Raw genomic sequence first — 21,738 nt, 5'->3', positions numbered from 1 at the left:
AGAGAGAAAGGGAAACCTCCTTACTGCAGGGTATTAAAACAACAACTTAATGGAGGCAAGTGGAGGGGGTTATGGCAGACAGGTTAGCACTCAGATCCTAGAGACAAACTGGATTTGAATCTCGCCTTATCACTTACCAGCTGGATGGCTGTGAGCAAGTTCTTTTATTTCTCTGCGCCTCAGATCTCTTGTCTGTAAAATGGATTTAAAACAGCCACCTCAGGGACTTCCCTGGTGGTCCAGTGGTTAAGACTGCAGGCTTCCATTGCAGGGGGAATGAGTTTGGTTCCTGCTGGGGGGACTAAGGTCCTCATGCTGCACGGTTTGGCCAAAAATAAATAAAATACCCACCTCAGGATTGACGTCAGGATGAAGGGCTAATGTGCATAAAGTACTCAGGACACGCACACATGTGTTGATGTGGTGGTAACGACGTAGTAACGGACTGTCTTTGCATCATCTGGGGGAAGCATGTTCTAGGCCCAAAGAACAGCAAGTGCCAAGGCCCTGAGGCAGAAGCATGCCTCCCATACGGGAGGACACACCATGAGGGCAGGGTGCAGGAAACCAGGGAGTGAAGGGGAGAGGTGTTGGACCGACTGTCAGAGAGGTGACAGGGATGGAGGTGCCAGATAGTTAGAGCTAGTCAGAGCTTTGATCACTCAGTCAGCCGATCCCATGACAGGATGGTGACCGCCCAGCCGGTCATCAAGTGCCCTTGCTGACCGCTGTCCCCCAACAAAGGCCTCGGAGCAGCCCACCCGGGAGAAGGGCAAATGTGCGGCTCAGACCCTGAGGCCGGCAGGAGGTGGAGAAGGGCAGACTTTCTGAGGAAGCGGGACAAGACAGGGAAATCTGAGCAGAAAGGTGGAGGCAGGCTGGAGAGAGAGACTGTTGCTCCAGCTCAGATAGGTGCTGCAGCTGTGGGACTCTGCACGGGTTAACGAATTTCTCTGTGCCTCCGTGTCCTCACCTGCTGGTGGTGATGGTTTAGTCGCAAGTCGTATCCGACTCTTGCGACCCCATGGACTATAACCTGCCAGGCTCCTCTGTCCATGGTATTCTCCAGGCAATAATACTGGAGTGGGTTGCCATTTCCTCCTCCAGGGAATCTTCCCAATCCAAAAATCAAACCGGGCTGTCCTGCATTACAGGCAGATTCTTTACCGACTGAGCTACGAGGGAAGCCCCGTCACTTGTTAAGTAGAAATAAAATTAATATCCACATCAGCAGGTTGTGGTGAGCCAAGCATGTACCATCCGATGCAGAAATAAAAACTTGGCCAGCACCTCAGGTGCTCCCCCAGCATCCCTCTTCCCAGTTTCCTCCCTCCTTCCCACCCAAAGTTAACCATTATCCCAGCGTCTAACACCAGAATTTCATTTGGCCTGTTTTTTTGTATGTTATATAAATGGAATCATAGAGCATTAAAAAAAAAAAAAGTTGTGGCAAGGACTGAAAGAGTTAAAACCTGTCTGGTGCTTAGACCAGTACTTGCCTCATGTTCGAGGAATCATTACTATTAGCTATTATTGTTATTAGAGAGCAAGAAGGTGTGACAACTCCAGGAGCACCCCCCGAGCGCCTGGGGCCCTCACACTGCTCTGGAGTGGGGAGTCAAGGAGAGGGTCCTGGGAACACACTGGGGGAGACCATAGCTTCTGGGTGGGTCTGGGGAGGCCCCTGGCCATCACTTGGAGGGTGGGGTGCCCAACTTCCCAGGAACACAGATTTCCAGGGCCGCAGGTCCAGCCCTGGAGCCTCAGCCTTGTGGAATCAGGTCAGCAGCTGGAGCACTAATAGAATTTCCTAATCTCATTAGGGAGAAAATCATCTCATTGTACCGCACATGTCGGGAGGAATCCAAGTTCAAACACTTCATTACCAGGAACTCTGACTTCACCCATTCTCACTTCGGTGGGGCCCATTTGTAACCTTAAAGGGATTAGCAGGCCAAGGGGGTTATTTGAAAAGTTAAAGAGATTAGCGGGCTGTCCTCCCCTGAGGAGGCCTTCCCTGTGTCTGCCGGGCCCCTGGCGATACTCCTGCCCAGTTCTAGTCTGAAAAAAAGGCACAGTGTCGGGCACATAGTGGGTGCTTCATCAACAGGGAGAGAGCTGACCCGACCGACAGCTGGCTTTAATTGGGAGCAGAGGGTGAAGGTTTGCTTTGCTTGATATCTGAATATGTGCCTGGCCCCAAAGGCAGAGGGGGTGTTAGAGGCACCTTGAACAGATTCGTCTCCTTCCTTCCTCCCCCATCCCCACAGTCATCTCAAGGACAGAGCTAGAATTTAACCCAGGCCCCTGGCTGCCACGTGTTTATCCATCCATCCAACATCTACCCAGGACCAGCCCTCTGTGTTGAATGCCAGCCAGTGTTTAAGGCACCAAGGATGTGGACAGAACAGACAAGAGCTCTGACCTCGTGGAGTTGGCATCATAGTCAGGAAGACAGTAAACTGATCAATATTTCTAGGGACCAATAATGGTCATGTGATAGAAAGTCGCTAGGGGGAGGGCTGGGAATGGGGAGCTATTGGTTAGAATACACGGGGAAGTCCTCCCCGTGAAGGTAACATTAAAATTGACCCGTAGAAGATTTTAGGGAGCCAGCCACACGTATGTCGAAGAATAGAGCTTTAGGCAGAGGGAACGGAAAGTGTAAAGGCATTGAAGGAAATAAGCTTGACATGTTTAAGGGATGAGAGGGCTGGGCAGGGCTCGGTGTGGCGGAACCAGGAATAGAAAATGAGTTGGAGCAGTTAGGGTCTAGACTGTGCAGGGCCTTGTAAGCTAAAGAGAAGTTTGGATGTGCTATGAATAAGACGGGGGAGAGTTGTTATTCAAAGGATTATCAGGAACTGATTTACTTTTTAAGGTATCTTTTTCAGCTGTGTAGAGAATAGAGGAGAGAGAAGAGGCCAGTTAGGAGGCTGTTGTAGTATTTTTGGAAAAGAGATGATGAGAGCATGCCCTAGAACAGCGTACTAGTCATTTCCACAATACTGCTGCGAAACAAACTACCCCCAAAGCCAATGGCTAACAGCAAGTGAGAACTCACGCTCACCTCTCTGCAGGCTGACCATGGTTAGCCTGGTCTAGGTTGACCTTGGCCAGGCAGCTGTGCCTTAGACTGCACGTGGCTGGCTCCATACTATAGATTAGGCTCAGGGATGCTCCCCTTGTGCTTGTCCTGAGCTGAAAGGGTGGCAGCTGCTTGGGGAAGCTCTTTTCCTGGAGGATTGCTGGAACACAAGGTGAATGGCACAAGGACAATCAAAGCTTCTGTTCACAGCATGCCCACTGACGTTCCCTTGGCCAAAAGCAAGCGTGTCACCAACAGGACAGGGACTTTTGCTTCAGTCACAGTGGGAGAGGAAAGAGTAAAATTTGCTGAATGAAAACCCGAACTATCACAGATGGTAGAGGAGAGAAGTTGGGAAAATTTAAGACATGTTTGTGAGTTAAGCTGGCCTGATTTGTGGATGTACTGGACCCAGGGTACTACTGCTCCACCAGCTATGTATCCCTCTCAGGCACCTCTGCTTGAAGACTTCCATGACTGGGAGCTCACTACCTCCCTAGGCAACACTTTAGGGCAATTCCACGGATCACAAAAGCTGACCTTAACTTGAGCCCAGATCAATGTATTACCCGACCCCAGGCCCTGACCCCCATCTTCCCTCTGACCCACAGAGATTATAGTGCCTCACTCTTGCACGCTGAAGAGCCCAGTGCCTTCATCAGCCCCACCTTGGCCTCACAGACTATGGCCATGCCGACATGAAGCCTCTGTGGGCCCCGCTTGGTTCTGTGGGAGGCTCTGAGTAAGCCCAGGGAATGTATGTTTTGCCCCTCTTTTCATCAGGACTCACGCTGTCTCCATTCACAGGCCTGGTTCTTTTACTTACAAAATTGGTGCAAGCTTGTTGAAAACAAATCTAACTGTGCAGAAGTCAAAGGCCCTGCCCTCCCCACACAGTCCCACTCCCCGGATACAGCCACTTTAACAATTTAGTGTGTTATCTTCCAGATCTTTTTCCTGTTTTCTCATCAAACGGTCCTGGAAGTGCTCCCATGGGAACACTCATGCAACAGCCTTGCTCTCCTTACTGCCTGTGTCAGAGTCCAGAGTTGGATTGTATCCATAACTGATTTTAACATTCTTCCTATTGATCAGTTGTTTTGTCTTTATGGTATTAGGGACAGTGCTGCAGTGAGCGGCGTTGCATATTTTTGATTGCACGTGTATAATTATTTATGAAGTTCAATTATTAGGCAAGGAACTCAGAGCCAACTGAAAATTTTCTTAGTAGATACAGCTAAGTTACCTCCACAAAAGCTCCGACCAGCTATGTCAAAGCATTGTGCTTTATGCTTCTATTAATGTCACTTTAGAGCATGGTACATATTTTTTTTTTCAGCTTCTGTATGCTCATGCCTCAAGGGAGGTTGGGATCAATTAAGACTCCCAGATCATTTTCACATGTACTAATGTATATGAGAGCATCTGGTTAAAGAACTCAGTACATGTCGTTTCCCACCCAAGAATCACCACTAATGAGAGATGTGCAGGAAAAGAAAACAAAGGGGATAACGATTGGCGAGAGGGGAAGTGTTAACTGGGAGGGAGCTGGGAGCAGAGCCCGGTGTCACGTCAAGACCCCTATGGTGGCCCCCTGGGACCTCCCCAGCCTGAGTCTGGGGCACCTGCCCCAGGTCCAGGTGGACCCCTGTCCATCCCCAGGCTGATGCAGATCTCTCGGTTACACCCAGACCACACCATCGGAGGAGCCGGGCAGGCCCCAGACGCTGACGCCCCAGGCTCCGTGTGTAGACGGCTTCGAGGAGCCAGGAGAGCGGCAGCGAGCCCTCAGTGCAGTGAGCGTCCTCACCAGTGCCCTGGAAGGTCAGCACCCTGGCGTCATCCAAACACCGCCCTCCCCAACCCCCCGCTTCTGGTCTGAGCCATTATCCAGACCGGAGCCAGGCTCGCCCTAGCTGCTGAGCCTGCCTTGGACATCCCCACAGCTGTCCCAGACTTTTCAGTCTCTGTCGCCTGTCCTGAGTGTCTTTTCATCTGTGCCAGCTTGTTTTGTCCTGGACATCCTCAGGAGTCATGCCTGTGTTTCTTCCAAATGTCCTTGCAGCCGCCCTGCCCCATCCCAGGTGATCACTGGCCTCATCCTGTCCTCTGCCAAGTATCCCCAGGTCTGCTGGGGCCATCCCACCCCAAGCAGGCCTGTTCTAGCCTATTCCCCATCATTCCCCATCTAGCCGAGGCTAGTCCAAGCATCCCACATCTGTCTCAGCTAGTCCCACTTTAGGCAACGCCACATCTCATTCATCCTGAGCTTGGTACCAGCCCCCTGATTTGTTCCCTCCTGTCCCATATGACTCCTGTCCCAGGCACCACCCCCACCCCCACGTCTCTCCTGACATGTCCCAGATATCCACATCTGTTCCTACCTCTTGGGTCCTGAGTGTCCTTATATCTGCACTTGCCCATCTCAGATGTTGTCTCTGCCTGTCCTCCCCCGAGGGGCCCCACATCTATGTGGGAGTGTTGTTTCCAGAGAGCCCACACCTGTCCTCATCTGTCTTGTCCCCATTTTCCCCATACCCATGCTGGCTTTCTGTCCCTGTGGCCCTCTTTTCCCACACTCCAAGAGTAAGAAGTCAGGACACAGGCCCCTCTTCCCCTTAGCCTTCCCTGGCCTGCTTTCTGTCCCCCTGTTATGCAGCAGCCCTGTCATCTGCTGAGAACGTCATACAGCTTTTCTGGAAAGTTATGTGACACAGTCAACAGAAACAAGCCAGCTCACTGGCTCTCCCCACTCCCTGCCCCCAGAGCTGGAGGAGTCTCAGCGCAGGTGTCCACCGTGCTGGATCCGTTTTGCCCAGCACTACCTGATCTGGGAGTGCTGCCCGCTGTGGATGTCCATTAAGCAGAAAGTGAAGTTCATGGTCATGGACCCATTTGCTGACCTCACCATCACCATGTGCATCGTGCTTAACACGCTCTTCATGGCACTGGAGCACTACAACATGACGACCGAATTTGAGGAGATGCTGCAGGTTGGAAACCTGGTAAGTGCCGCTGGCAGCTAATTCTCAAATGGGCATTGTGGTGTGAAGGGCTCTTGGCCAGCTGGCACAGCCCTCGTGGGTGAGGGAGGAGGGACTCAGAGCACAAAAGGGTCTTCTGAAGATAGGCATCTTTATGGAAGACGTTCTGGTAGGAGCCTCAGGATCAGCTTTCAAGGAGCTGGGCGATGTATTTGGGAAAGAGAGTTAGGGATAAAGATGCCCAAAGGCTAGAAAACAAAAGTGAGTTGAGGGGATCCTGATGTGTGGGGACATGGGGCGTGGCAGTAATGGAGGAGGAGAATATGCCAAAAAGAGGCAGTTCTCTTAGGGAAAGGATGGATGGATGGTGGGATGGAGAGAAAGGAGGAAGGGAAGGACACAGAGATGGATGGATGGATGACTGGGTGAATGAGTGAGTGACTAAATCAGACAGAGACAGATTTGAATTCTGGCTCAGTCTTACTATATGACCTCCAGCAAATTACTAAGTCTCAGTAATTGGTACAGTAAGTATTTGCTGAATGTAATAAATGTAAAATTAGTATGACAATATCAAACTCAGGAAGCTAATGAGGATTGAATAAGATAATGTGTGTAATGTGCTTGGCTCAGAGTTTGATAAACAATAAGCACTCAAATGATAGCTGTGGTTATTATCTTTGTTGTTGTTGTTGAAGAGACTATCCCTGGAAGTCAGAATGTGTCAGTTCTAATTCTGATTTTTTTCTCTTGACACCAAATCAAGTCCTAGCTCTTCACCGTAAACATGGAAAACTGAGGCCAGAGAGGTGACATACTGGGCTGGCGTGTGGCTCTTGTCTCCTGACCCCAGGGGACAGGGTCCTGCTGGTCCTTCTGCAGCAGATCCCAGGGCAGAGCTGCAGAGAGCCCACTGGCTTCTGGAAGGAGCTCCTGGGGTCATTGCTGAGGTTGAGTGGGCAGAGGGCTCATTCAGTCCAAGCCGTCTCCTCTTGCAGACCCAGCCCAGTCTGTCTCAGTCCCAGCTCCACAGTGGCCCCCACGGGCGGGCAGGTCTCCTACACTGTGGAGTGTGAGGATCATTTTCCCTTATTACTTTCCATATCCAGAGCTCTAGGTAATTCTCTACAGGGTCTGTTGACATTTTTTCACAAATGTGAGTCTGTTTTGCTGTGGTTCTACTTTTCTTTCCTTCTGTATACAAACAGAAGGAAAAGCTAGCTCTCAGTCTGTAGGAGTCTCGTTGCACTATTGTGCTGGTCTTGTGTTGGTCGGTCTCCAAGTGGTGGTTATGTAGGGTTTCAGCTGAATGCAATTTTAATGGAATGTGACCATTGGGTTGGACGGAGCCATTCGTCAAGGTGATGAAGAGCACAGGTGGCTTCCCTGGACCACTAAGATGTGATTGAATTGTGATTGTGTTAAACTTGTGGTTAGATTATTAGTACTAGGTCATGTCGTTGGATTACAGCTCTTCTTTCCTGTTTGGATAGCTTTATTGTTAGTATGTAATATTTTAATTGTCTTGCAGTTAATATTAATATTCTAGATGGTTTAAATATTCAATGTAAAGAAACAAAACCACAAAAATACGCATGGGTAAATAACCTTGGTGTGAAAAGAGCCTTTCTAAGCATGTCGCTGAAGACAAATTCCATAAAGGAGAAGATTGATAGATTTAACTAGCCCATTATATAAACAAAGGTAAAAGGCAAATGAAATACCTGCTTTTAGCAATACTGTGGAGAAGAAAACCTGAGATGTCTCCAACTCCAAAACAATTAAAAATATAGCAAAATTATAGCAAATTATGGCAAAATATAGCAAATATTCTTTGACACACATAGCAAAGTTCATGAGAAGGAAACAAAACAAAAATCCCCAAGTGCCGAAAACAAAGAGGGACTTAAAAACCGTAGCAGTAAATGTGGGAAATCGTTCTGTAGTTGCTTTAGAGGGTGGGATGGGTGCTGATCGAGTAATTTGGGGGGCTTGGATTTCAGTGATCATGCAGAGACAAGACTTGTGTTTGGGGCAGTGCAAGTAGGGTTTGGAACCGAGTAGCCCCATAGGAATATGACCCTACATTCAATACAGTGGTGAACTAAAAAAAAATCACACGCTGGCCCTGGGAAATGATAAAGAAGGAAGGTTGTCAGTCTCAGTCAGGGCTGGAGAGAGGGGCTGAAAAAAAGTGAGCCTTGGGAGCTTGTGTCTGTGAATTTGGCTTTATACAGATTTGGAGTTCAAATTTATACCTGACTGTTCCTGGAACCTGCTTAAAAAATTAACACACAAAGAGACTCTAATAAGCATAGTTAACACTTGTTGAACACCTAATTTTTTATAACAACCAGTAAGGGAAATGCTATTATTATTACCCCTATTTTACTGTTGGGGCTTCCCAAGTGGCTCAGTGGTAAAGAAGCCGCCTGCCAATGCAGGACACATGGATTCAATCCCTGGGTCAGGAAGATCCCCTGGAGAAGAAAATGGTGCCCCACTCCAGTATTCTTGCCTGGGAAATCCCATGGACAGAGGGCCTGGCAGGATACAGTCCATGGGGTCGCAAAAGAATCGGACACGACGCAGCGATTAAACAAAAACAACATTTTACTGATAAGGTAACAGGCAGAGTGGTCACACAGCCAGGAAGTGAAAGACCCAAGATTAAATCCAAGCCTTTTGTTTCTAGAGCCCGTGCTCTTTGCTAGTGGCTTACACAGCTGCGCCACAGCTCGAGCTTTGTTTCCGTCTGCCTGCTTCCAGTCCAAGTTATACTGGAGCCCTTATCAGTGTAGTAAGAGAAGAAAAAGAAGGAAGAATGAAGGAAAACAGATCCAATGTTATTTTCTAGATTATGTTGTTGTCTAGAGAAATAATCCAAGAAAATCTACAGAAGGAATATTAGAACTAGTAAGAGAGTTCAGCAATGCTGGTAGGTACAGGCTCAATATATTAAAATTAATTCTGCTCCAGGGCACCATGAGTGATCATTTGGAGAGAGGAATTTATAAGTTAACACAATAGCAATAAAAACTGAGGAATATAGGAATAAATGTAGCAGAAGATTATAAATTTGATATGAAAAATTATAAAAGCATTGAAAAACAGTTAATTTAGTGCAGCAATATGCCATTTTCATGGATGAAAGTCTGAATATTGTAGAAATATCAGTTCTGATCAAATTACACCTAGATGCTTGGTGTAATTCTGATAAAAATCCTAACATACTTTTTACCCATGGGATTTGACAAGGCAGTCCTGTAATTCATATGGAAAAGTAAAGTCTGTCAAGACAAATTAAGGAATTAGGTGAGGAGCTTACCCTGTGTGTGTGCATGCTAAGCTGCTTCAGTCGTGTCCGACTCTTCTGCGACCCTATGGACTGTAGCCTGCCAGGCTCCTCTGTCTATGGGGATTCTCCAGGCAAGAATACTGGAGTGGGTTGCCGTGCCCTCCTCCAGGGGGTCTTCCCGACCGAGGTTTCAAACCCGCGTCTCCCACATTGCCGGCGGATTCTTTATCGCTGAGCTCCTGGGGAAGCCAGAGCTTACCCTCCCGTGTATAAAATATGTTGTGGTATTTCCATGCGGTGAAACACTATGCACAATTAGAAGGAATGCATATATATCTTTCAATATGGATAAATCTCATAAACATGATGTGAAGAATAAAAGGAACTTGCAAAAAAAAAAGAATACATAGGGCATGGCCCCTTTATATAAACCTTAAAACCAGGCAAAAATACTTAGAAACATGCATGATAGCAATTACCTTGGAGTCAATGTAGTTCTGTGGAGTGGATTGCCATTTCCTTCTCCAGGGGATCTTCCCAACCCAGGGACTGAACCCGAGTCTCCCGCATTGCAGGCAGACACTTTACCATCTGAGCCACCAGGGAAGCCCAAATAGGTACCTGCAAGACTCGGTTAGGTATTTGGCTATGTTCCTCTAGAAGTGAGGTGCAGTCACTCGGTCGTGTCCGACTCTTTGCGACCCCATGGACTGTAGCCTACAAGGCTTCTTAGCTTTACCATCTGAGCCACCAGGGAAGCCCTTCCCGTGACTAACGATGCAGCGAAGAGAGCTTCCTTGGACGTGCCTCCTTGCGCAGACAAGGAGACTTTCTTAAGACTATACATATCTGACATTGTTACAGCTTGGGGTATGCACAGCTGTGACTTCCCAGATACTGTACAACTGTTCCCTGAAAGGGCTGCACCAAATCCACGCTCTTACAGAGTGTGAGTTCCCACTGTTTCATGTCGTTGCCAACACAGAGAAGTTTATTTTTGATTCTCTTATGGGTGAGAAATAGTAACTCGGTGTTGATTTAATTTGCATTCTCTGTGTGTCGTTTGTTTATAACCATCCGAAGGTCCTCTTCTGTCATCTCCGCCATCCATTCTTGTGGTTGTGTTTTTGCCGCTGAGTTGTCCCTCTTCTCCGTACAGATGTGTAAGCGTTCAGTATATATTCTGGATTCCATGTCTTTCCAGTTAGATACTTTTCCTAACTTCAATTTCCAGTTTGTGGTAGTGATTTCACTTTGTTCACCGTATCACTTACTATACAGATATAAATTTTAATGTATGTAAATTTAGCAATCTTTTCTTTCATGGTACAAACTTTCGGTGGTGTTAGAGAAAGCCTTCCCAACCTCCAAATTTTAAATATTTCCCCCCATTTTTATTCTAGAAGGTTTAAATGTTTATTGTATTTGGGTATTGAATCCATTTCCCTGCAACTAATTAATGAATATAGTGTGGGGTAGGAGTCTAAACTCGTTTTCCTCCATAGAGGTAACCATTCTTCTCAGCATTGTTTACTGAATGGTCTGTCCTTTTCTTCCTGATTTAAAATTCCATCTCTGTTATTTATCAAGTCTCCAAATATGCGTTTCCTATTTCTGAGTTCTTAATTCTGTAGCTCTAGTCTGTTTTTCTGTATTTGCACCAATATTATAAGAAAATCGCAATGTATACAGTGCGTTTATTGCAAGGCATAAAGTACATTTATTTATGAACAACACCCCAAAAAAGGCAAACACCCTAACAGGAAAATAAGTAAAGGATATGAAGAGGCAACTTTACAAAAGGAGAAATTTAAAACATTGAAGAAATGTCCAACAAAACAACAATAAAAAACGGCCTTTGTCCTGTTGGACTGGAGAGGTGAGTGAGACAGGAATTAGCATCTTTATGGGGAAAACAGTTTTCCCACGTGGTTCATGGAATTGCTTAAAACCTATCTCTGAGGATCATTTAGCACCCAGGTGTCAGAATCTCTGAAAGTGCTTGTTGACTGTGCAATTCCGCTTCCAGAAATTTATAATAAGAAATGAATTGGACCAGGGATCATCACTGGCATTGTAAGGGCATGAGAGCAAAGCTGGATAGTTTAAGATGTGCAGAGAACAGCAGCCAGACCTGGGTTCCAGAGCCGGGTCTGCCTTGGGGGAATCTTGGGCCAGTTTCTCCATCTCTCTGAGCCTTGAGTGTCCTCATATGTAAAATGGGGAGAATAATAACTCCATAGGCTGTTTATAAGAGTTAGAGTTCAAGGATGTCAAGTGGGTGAGAGGGTGGTTATTGTTCTCCTTGGCCTCATTTATTATGACTGCTGAGATCTCCAGCCCCAGCAGGGGCTTCAGATACAAACAGCTCTTCGTGTTTTACAAGCTCACTGGGATCTGACAGACAGGCTGTGAGTGTGGGCACCCACCTCCCCTGACTCCCAGCAGATGGTTCACAGAGCCCTGAGCCCTAATAGTGGCTTCCGAGGAAGTGGGAAGATTTTGCCTGCAAAGGTCTGTCTAGTCAAAGCTATGGTTTTTCCAATAGTCATGTAAGGATGTGAGAGCTGGACAATAAAAAAGACTGAGAGCTGAAGAATTGAGGCCTTCAAACTGTGGTGCTGGAGAAGACTCTTGAGAGACCCTTGGACAGCAAGGAGATCCAACCAGTCAACTCTAAAGGAAATCAACCCTGAATATTCATTAGAAGAACTGATGCTGAAGCAGAAGCTCCAATACTTTGGCCACCTGGTATGAAGAGCCGACTCACTGGAAAAGACCCTGATGCTGGGAAAGATTGAAAGCAGGAAGAGAAGCAGATGACAGAGAATGAGATGGTGGGATGGCATCACTGATTCAATGGACATGAGTTTGAGCAAAGTCTGGGAGATGGTGAAGGACAGGGAAGCCTGGCGTGCTGCATTCATGGGGTTGCAAAGAATCAGACACTACTGAGTGACTGAACAACAACAAAACTCTCTAACCTTGGCTTATGTCTATAATGGGATCATACTGTACACATTATAAACTTACTTTTGAAACATAACACCTTGTGACTGTCCTTTCATACTAATTAAACACCTGCTGCTGCTGCTGCTAAGTCGCTTCAGTCGTGTCCGACTCTGTGCAGCCCCATAGACATCAGCCCACCACGCTCACCGTCCCTGGGATTCTCCAGGCAAGAACACTGGAGTGGGTTGCCATTTCCTTCTCCGACAGCATCGTTTTTTTTTTTTTTTTTTTCCCTGTAAGAAAAATAGTTGTGGGATATTCTACTGTACAGATGAGCCATAAATAGTTTAACCATTTCCTTGTGATGGGCATTCTTTTGTCCCTATTAAAAACATTGCCATGATGTTCTTCTCCTGGTTCTCAAATTTATGAGCTACTTGACTCCAAGCATATTACTTAACTTCTCAGTGCCTCAATTTTCTTACCTGTAAAATGGGCTTAATGCTACTTTTCTTGCCGGATTGTTAGGCAGGTTATGCCTAAATAAATGACTTATTCTAAGCATTCTAGCCCAGCTCTAGGCACATAGTCAAGCCTCAAGAAATGGTGGCTGATTGTTGTTACATTGAGAAAAGTCATCACATGGACAGGGAGGAAGTGGGAACAGCATGGGCGAAGGTGCTGAGCCGTGGAAGCATGAGTGTTTGTGGAAATGTGTGAATTTGGTGTGTGTGAAGCAGGGAAAATTTCCTGTGGCAACATGGGCTTGAACAAGTCTGAAGCTGGGTGGTGTCGAGGTCCACCCCAGCCTCCCCTGATCCCAGGTGCCTCCCAGAGCCATCAGTCTTTAGCCGTCAGTGGGCTCGGTTGTTTTTGAAGCCCAGGCTGGTGGGTCATGTCTGGGAAACAGCAGAGTTGGCTGGAGTTATCGGGTTGGAGGTGTCCCCAAGGAAGTGGGCCAGGGCCAAGCAAGCACCCACTGGGATTCTGGGCACAGTCAGAGCTGGCAGCCCTGGAGGGGGACCCTCCCGGAGCAAGAGTCAGGAGGTAGGGAGACCCTGCTGCCAGAGGCTCTTTCCAGCCTAAATGTTGGGAACTCCTCATTCCCACTCCTTCCCAGGTCTTCACAGGAATCTTCACAGCAGAGATGACCTTCAAGATCATTGCCTTGGACCCCTACTACTACTTCCAGCAGGGCTGGAACATCTTCGACAGCATCATCGTCATCCTCAGCCTCATGGAGCTGGGCCTGTCCCGCATGGGCAATCTGTCGGTGCTTCGCTCCTTCCGCCTGGTACCCGGCTGGGCCTGGCAGGGGTGGGTGGGTGGGGGCCTGGGACCACTGAGGCATGCCCTCTCTGAGGCCATCACTCAGTCACCCCTGCTCTGATCTTTCATACCTTCACCCAGAAGCCATTCGCTAGGTACAGCCTAGGCTAGTATGGGTAATGTGGGGGACACAGAGGTGGGCAGGGGAGCTATCCCTCCCTCCAGAGAGGCATTTGGGGTAGTATCCATCCTGATAATTTGCAAAGCCCTTTATGGTTCAGCATGCCCCGTTTAGTCCTCAGAGTATCTCAGGAGAGGAGCTAGTGTTACTGCATTCCCATCCTACACATGAGGAGACTAGGTCTGAAAGAGGTGAAACAGTTTTCCAAAGCCACATGGCAGGTAACAGGTGGAGCCAAGTCTCCTGACAGCTCACCTGGGGCTCTACATGCTGGTTTTAGAATCTGCATTTTTGAAACTTTACTGTGCAGACAAATTGCCTGGCAATCTTGCTAAAGTTCCAATGTGGATTTAGCAGGTCTCAGATAATGTCATAGCCATGAGTCTGTGGACCATTCTCTGAGTTCATTCACACTGTCTCAGAGGTCCAGGCATGGGGCCTGAAGTAGGTCAGGGAAGGCTTTCTGGAGGAGGTGGCTTCAACTTGGGCTAGGAAAGCAGAATGGTTGGGGCAAAAGAGAAAGCCCAGGCTGTGGATTCTAATCCCAACTGCACTGCCAAGATCCAAGGGATTTAGACAAGTTACTCCAGGCCTCTTCATCTGTCAAATAAGGTAATAACAGTGCCACCCTCATGTAGTTATTTGGAGTTCCTAATTAGCTGATCCAAGCATAAGGCCTGACACAGTAGGTGTTCAATAAATGCTAGGCACTGGCTACCTTTCTCTATGATGACTGAGAGGAGGGAAGTATAGAGTTGACTGGGCAAGTCTGGGATGGTTTGAGCCTGCCTGGAAGGACCCCTGATGAGGAAAGGTCTGGAAAAGGGACATTCCATGATGGGGGAATCTACTGGGTGGTTCCTAGAAGTGAGACCAAGGTGAGTAACAGGCTGATGCAGGGACAATTAGAAGGGGTGGTTGGGGAGAGGAGTCTGGAGCTGTCGGCCTGACTCCCAGATCAGAGCGCAGTGAAAACTACCCTCAGGCTCTGGAGAGAAACAGTAATGTGTGCTCTTGGAAAAAGGGGAGAAACAGGTGTTGGTGACCTCCAAGGGAGCCCTGGGTTTTCAGGCAGGAGCTAGGGGCGTGAGGGTGTCCATGGGCAGTGGGAGCCAGAGGCCCTCACAAGGACCCCTCCCTCCCTAGCTTCGGGTCTTCAAGCTGGCCAAGTCCTGGCCCACCCTGAACACACTCATCAAGATCATTGGGAACTCAGTGGGCGCGCTAGGCAACCTGACGTTGGTGCTGGCCATCATTGTGTTCATCTTCGCTGTGGTGGGCATGCAGCTCTTTGGCAAGAACTACTCAGAGCAGAGGCACCGTATCAGTGACTCGGGCCTCCTGCCCCGCTGGCACATGATGGACTTCTTCCATGCCTTCCTCATCATCTTCCGCATCCTCTGTGGAGAGTGGATCGAGACCATGTGGGACTGCATGGAGGTGTCTGGGCAGTCACTATGCCTGCTGGTCTTCCTGCTTGTTATGGTCATTGGTAACCTCGTGGTAAGTTGGCCAGAGGCCTCTCTCATACTCTCTCACCTACCCGTCCATTCATCTGCCTAGCTACCCATCCACCCAGTCATCCATCTGTCCATTCACTTACCCTTCCTTCCATCCATCCACTACCTCCGTCAGTCATCTGTCAACTCACCCATCCACCCATCAATCTCATCCATCCATCCACTCGTTTACCCATCCTTCCACCTATTCATTCATGGGCTTCCTTGGTGGCTCAGTGGTAAAGAATCTGCCTGCTAATGCAGGAGACACACAATCGATCCCTGGGTAGGAAGGATCCCCTGCAGAAGGAAATGGCAACCCACTCCAGTATACTTGCCTGGGAAATTCTATGGACAGAGAGCCTGGTGGGCTATAGCCCATGTGGTCACAAAAGACAGACATGACTTAGCAACTGAACAACAACAGCAATATTCATTCATTCACCCATTTACCCATCCATTCATGTATCTATCTATTACCCATTCATTCTTTTCATCTCTCTACTCATCTATCTACTCTACCTATCCAGCTATCTATCCACTCATCAATAACCCACCCGTCCATCTGTCTACGTCTGTCTCTATCAATCTATTAAGTTACTAATCTGCCTATCCATTTATCTATCCCCTCACCCAGCCATCCACCCATCAACCCCATCTACTCATTCTCTTACCCATCCATTCATCTATCCATCAACTATCCATCTATCAATCCCCATTTATTCACACACACGTGCACCTGTTCATCCATCCATTTGTCCATCTATCTACACATCCATTCACTCACCCACGAATCCATCCATTCACTCATCCATCACTCATCTGTCCAGTCACTCATCTATCCCTCTGCTCATTCATCCAGCTCTACGTCCATCTATCAGTCCGCTCATCTATTCATTCATTCGTCAATCCCATCCATCTACTCATTTATCCAGCCAGTTATCACTAATTAAGCTATCCATTCATCCACATCACTCTTTATTTGCTCATTCATTCATTTACCCATCTATTTACCTATTTATTCTTTATGTGTTCAGTTTATATCCATTAATTAATTATTTGCTCAGCTACTCATTACTTTATTAGCTGTTCACTGTCTGATTTATCACCTGATTCAATTCAGCTTAACAAACATTTGCTGAGCCCCTGGTACATGCAAAATATTGTGCCAGATGCTGTTGGGTATACAGAGGTGAATGTGGCCCTGACTTTCCTCGCTACCTTGAGAGAGTGAGCAGGTGGAGAGTTCAAACAGGCCTGAATGAAGCTGGTCAGAATGATCAGAGCCATTAAGGGGGAGACCATGGGTACTGATCCCTTTCAGCTAGGGAAATCAAGGAGGCCTTTCTGGTAGAGGGGACTTGCTGCTGACCTGATGGACAAGCGCTGCTAGAGAGGGAAGAAGCAGGTTAAGCAAAGCACAGGTGCAGGCAGGTGCTGGTCCAGGAGGTGGGGCCTGAGGGAGCCCTGCATGTCACCCTGGGTCGCTGTGGTGAGAGGCCCTGCTGCCCCGTCAGAAGGAGCCAGGTCTTTGCCCTCTTGGTCACCTGTCTGTCCCAGAGCGAGTGCATCTTGCCTTGTGTCTTTACAACGTGGGAAATTTTTGGAGTTGAGAGAGATCAAAATCTAAATGCCAGAGATGGAGGCTTTGGAAGAAGCAAGGTTGAGAGGGTCAGTGGTTCAGGGAGAAGTCAGTGTCCGCTGTGGACATGCAGCCTTCTTCCTGGGTGTACAGGGGCCCACACACGTCCCACCGTCACAGCTGCAGGGTCTGGCTCCCACTGCCTCTGGTGTGGGCACTGCAGGCTCCACAGCACACAGGGAGGTTTTGGGTGATGTGAGTACCATGGGCTGCAGATTCCTAAGCGCTTCTCAGACCTGCTGCTTTCTCCTCCCACATGCCTTAAGCAGGCCAGGGTGGGCTCAGTCTGAGTTGAGGTCCATCTCCCTTGGTCTCCAAGGATGGAGCTCAGAGAGGAAGCAGGGTGCTCAGTGCCCATGGAGTCCAGCTCTTTCTTTGGCTGGCCCCGCAACCCCCTCCCATCCCTTCAAACACGCCGCGGCCACTCGGGGTGCCCCTCACTCAGCCCCCGGCTCAGCAGACTTTTGTGTGTTCCAAGGAGGATGTGAGTGCACAGAGCTCTTAGCCCAGGGCCAGGCTGAGCTGCTCTCACGCACACGCAGCCTGCGATTTCCAAGCGGATCTGCCTGGGGATGAGAAGATTAGAGGCTGCTGGAGGAGGGAAGCAAACGCAGCCCACGCAGACCCCTCCCTGGCCGCCTCAGGAATTGGGCCGCTGCCGGGCGTGGGTGGAAGCAAGATTGCCATTGAAATGGGAAGTGATGATCAGGCAGGGGCCAGGGAGCAGCAGCGTGTGATTGACGGGGAAAGCACCGGAAGCCGCCGAACTTCCGAAGCCGGCGGCAAGGAAGGCCCTGGCACACTCTGTGGGCAGAAGGGGCTGCCCAGGCACCCCCTGCCCCACCCCCAGCCTGACCCTGGATGCCTGGTGATCAGATGTTAAGCCAGGCGTGAGCAAGGGCTGTGGTGGGCGTATCCAGGGTGGGCTACCAGGAACAGAGGCAGGTCAGGCCCAGGCCAGTGTGGACAGAGGCCAGGGGCCTGGCCAGGGATCAGTGTAGACAGCAGCTCTGAATCCCATCACATGCCTCACCCCTCCAGTGACGGCATTAAAAAAAAAAAAAGGCTGCCAGGTGTCACAAGCGATCATCTCTCTGTGGATATAGGACAGGAGAGCCCACTTCTTAACCTTTCCATACTGTCCACATGAATGAGTGTTACTTCCGAAACCAAAGGCAGGTTTCTGAGGCCCGGCACGCCAATCCTGCCCACTGCCTTCGTCAGAATTCTCCTTCCCAGCTTGCTGACAGACGTGTCTCAGGGGCTTGTAAGAAGCCAGGGCAGGAAAGATTCAGATTGGGTGTCCACCTTCACACACCACCCTGATGTAGAGGCCCCCATCTGACTGGACTCCCTTCTGGGAGTGGCTGTGGGGGAAGAACAAGCCCAAGGTGGGGGAGGTTGCTTCTCTAGCCCATCGGCCTGGTGGTGCCCGGGAGCCAGTCTGCCCCCTGTGTGGAGCAAGCCCGCTGCCATCTTCAGTTACCCTCCCCAAGACCCAAGCCCAGTCCCTTGTCACTCAACAGAAGTTCGCTTTTTTAACCAAAACTAAAGCTTCAGACTTGCAGGATGGTTTAGCAACAAGCTAATGGACTTCCCTGGTGGCTCAGATGGTAAAGCGTCTGTCTACAATGTGGGAGACCCGGGTTCTATCCCTGGGTTGGGAAGATCCCCTGGAGAAGAAATGGCAGTCCACTCCAGGACTATTGCCTGGAAAATCCCATGGACAGAGGAGCCTGGTAGGCTACAGTCCATGGACAGAGGAGCCTGGTAGGCTACAGTCCATGGGGTCGCAAAGAGTCGGACACGACTGAGTGACTTCGCTTCACTTCACTTAGCAACAAGCAGTAGTCAAGAACCATCCAAAGACAGGAGGATTTTGCAACCCCTCCTTAGGGGTCTCAAATCCATAATAGTAAGTCTGTGTCTTCTGGCCCCTCTGAGACCTCAGCCCCTCCCCTGACTCCCTGCAGCATATGGGCACTGGAGCCAAGGCTGGCCCCTGGCACCAGCCCCAGGTCTCTCTACTCCATCCCAGCTGTCTAGTGTTACAAGCACCCACCCAAGCACCCTCCAGCACCTGGACACAGCAACCCCCTCTCAGTGGCTTGACCCTGCAGTCAGTCCCCAGAGCTGCCACCTGGCCTCTTCTCCTGCCATCGCCCTCTTCCGTGCTCAGTTCCCATGTCCTTCACCTGGGGAGCATAGTAACATCTGGGGACACCGGTGGAGTGTGCTGCACAGCAGGAGCCCCCAGATGTTTGAGTGGGGAACTAGCTTCAGTGGGGAACTTAGAGGCACATCACTGTCCCTCCTTCACCAACAGACGCACAGGCCCCTTCCCAGGAGGTCCCCAACAGCAGATGAGCAATGGATGGGTGGGCCGATGAATGGATGCTCTGGGTTGCTTCTGGGTGGGAGGCTGTCTTTTCCCTGGTACTCCCAGCTTGGATCCCACTTCCCAGGGAGCAGTCCTGTGCTCACCATGACTGCATGTGTACATGCTAAGTTGCTTCAGTCGTGTCTGACTCTTTGCGACCCCATGGACTGTAGCCCGCCAGGCTCCTCTGTCCATGGGATTTTCCACGCAAGAATACTGGAGTGGGTTGCAATGCCCTCCTCTATGGGATATTCCCAACCCATAGATCAAACCCCTGTCTCCTGTACCGCAGGCGGGTTCTTTACTGCTGAGCCACTAGGGAAGCTTTCGTCGTGCCTACAGGGCCCCCCATTACTCCCAAGACAGCATGGCAATATCTGCAGGCTTTGACATCAGAGGAACCCACGGTTCTCCCATAGAATGTGCACCAACACCCATTGGTGTTGCACGCCCTCAATTCAGACTATCTGAACCCTTGGGAGGAGGGGTTGATTCTGGTGGTGAAAAGCTGGAAGAAGGACCTCGGTTCTTCTTTGAAGAAAGGATTCAGCAAAGAGACCAAGACTGTGAAAAAGATAAAAGCGTTTATTAGAAGCAAAGTACATGTGGAAGAGCAGACAGGCAAGTTAGGAGGGAGCAGTTTAGGTTGCTTAAATCGGGCAGTTTTCCATTGTTGTGTTTTTTTCTAGCCAGTCATCTCCATATCTGTTCCTAGTGTGGACATGCATCTCTCAGCCAAGATGGATTCTAGCTGGCCTATTCTCACTCCTTTTGTCCTCCCCTTAGATTGAGGGCCTTCTCTGCACACATGTTGGCCCGGGAAACCCATGAGAACACACCCAATCAGGACCCAGCGCTCCCGCTGGTCTCCCATCTCGAAGCATCAGCAGGAGACCAGCTGCAGCTGCTCAGTCCGGGGCCTGTGTATCTCCTACCTCAGGATGAGAGCTCGCCTTTCCTTTTAGAGCTAAACTCTTTATATTGAAGGGAGTGAGAGCTTAGAATGAGGCCCCACGGTCCAAGCCTTGCACTCTTTGCGTCTGGCCCTCCTCAAGTGTTCTCCATCCTGAGCGCCCAGGGCTTGGCGTTGTCTCCACAGGTCCTGAACCTCTTCCTGGCTTTACTGCTCAGCTCCTTCAGCGCAGACAACCTCACAGCTCCTGACGAGGATGGGGAGATGAACAACCTCCAGCTGGCTCTGGCCCGCATCCAGCGAGGCCTGCGCTTCATCAAGCGGACCACCTGGGACTTCTGCTGCGTGCTCCTGCAGCGGCCGCCTCAGAAGCCCACGGCCCTCGCCTCCCAGGGCCAGCTGCCAGGCTGTATCGCCACCTCCAGCCCCCCACCCCAACCAGAGAGCGAGAAGGCGCCCCCAGCCCGCAAGGAGACGCGGTTTGAGGAAGGCCAGCGGCCAGGTCAGGGCGCACCTGGGGATGCCGAGCCTGTGTGTGTGCCCATCGCCATGGCCGAGTCAGACACGGATGACCCCGAGGAGGATGAGGAGAACAGCCTAAGCACAGAGGAAGAGTCCAGCAAGCAGGTGAGCCCCCAAACCCTGGCCCTCATGTGCATGAGCACCACCTCCTGTCCAGGGGACCCAGCTTCACTTGGAGCAGTTGCCCCAGTAGGGATTGGCCTGGAGGGGGAACACAGGCCACCCCCCCAGAACCAGCCTCTTGGAGGCATGCTGAGGCCAGCCGTCAACCCTCTCTCCCCAGCCCAGCCCAGGAGGGCATCTTCAAGGGACCGCTGTCTATCATTCATCCCCTGGCTGGACACAGGCAGCCAGTTGTTCAGAGAGGGAAACCGAGGCACGACAAGAGAGACAGACTTGCTAGGAGTTCCTCACAGGTCTAGGACAGAGCCAGGAAGCCTGGCTCCCAGACCCAACCCTGACCTTATCCCCTCCAAGACTAACAAGGCGGAATGTCTTGGTGAGTGGGGGAGAGCGGCCTCCTGACCCCGCCACTGCCCCTTCCCCTCCCCCGAGGCCCAGAGCTCATTCTAAGGTTTAAAAATAAGCATCCCTAAGATGGCAGGTGTCAGAGACAGCACTATCTTATCTCCCAACCTGTTATTTTTAACACTTAGGACTGGAGTCTGAACAAAAAGGACTGTACACCCCACCCCCACCCCGGCTCCCTCAGTGTTCTCACGGCCTGAGCCCAGCTCAGGTGGCTTGTCCCAAGGTCCTTGGTCAGACAGTGAGGACTGGGTCTCAGTTTCGTTGGGCCCACGCTGGCCACCTCCCTGGGGCCTGCACTGGGTGGGTCTGGCTGAGAAGAGCAGCTGCTCCCCTGCACGGAATTTGATCTGTGGCTCCAGGCTTGATTCCACAAACTCCTGCCTTCCTGTGGTCCCTGAGGCCAGCTCCTGCCCTTTCAGGCAGGCGGCAGGACAGCCACAGAGTCAGTTGGGGGAGGGGAAGGGTTGGTGTTGCCAGAA

At 50.0% G+C, this 21,738-nt stretch overlaps 1 protein-coding gene across 7 annotated transcripts in view; it reads left to right on the top strand.

Moving 5' to 3' along the window:
* Nucleotides 1–21,738, top strand: part of SCN5A (sodium voltage-gated channel alpha subunit 5) — a 105,026-nt gene that overhangs the window by 47,108 nt on the left and 36,180 nt on the right. For all 7 annotated transcript variants that reach the window (XM_059879457.1, XM_024982393.2, XM_024982396.2 and 4 more), the window contains 5 exon segments: nucleotides 4,780–4,912; nucleotides 5,855–6,093; nucleotides 13,443–13,616; nucleotides 14,919–15,275; nucleotides 20,393–20,833. In XM_059879457.1, the coding sequence (XP_059735440.1) occupies nucleotides 4,780–4,912; nucleotides 5,855–6,093; nucleotides 13,443–13,616; nucleotides 14,919–15,275; nucleotides 20,393–20,833 (1,344 nt within the window).

This window comes from Bos taurus, chromosome 22 (genome assembly GCF_002263795.3).
Source record: "Bos taurus isolate L1 Dominette 01449 registration number 42190680 breed Hereford chromosome 22, ARS-UCD2.0, whole genome shotgun sequence".
In the NCBI taxonomy this organism is placed as follows: Eukaryota; Metazoa; Chordata; class Mammalia; order Artiodactyla; family Bovidae; genus Bos; species Bos taurus.
The sequence above is the reverse complement of the archived record's forward strand: the minus strand, read 5'-3'. Positions and strand labels throughout refer to the sequence as shown.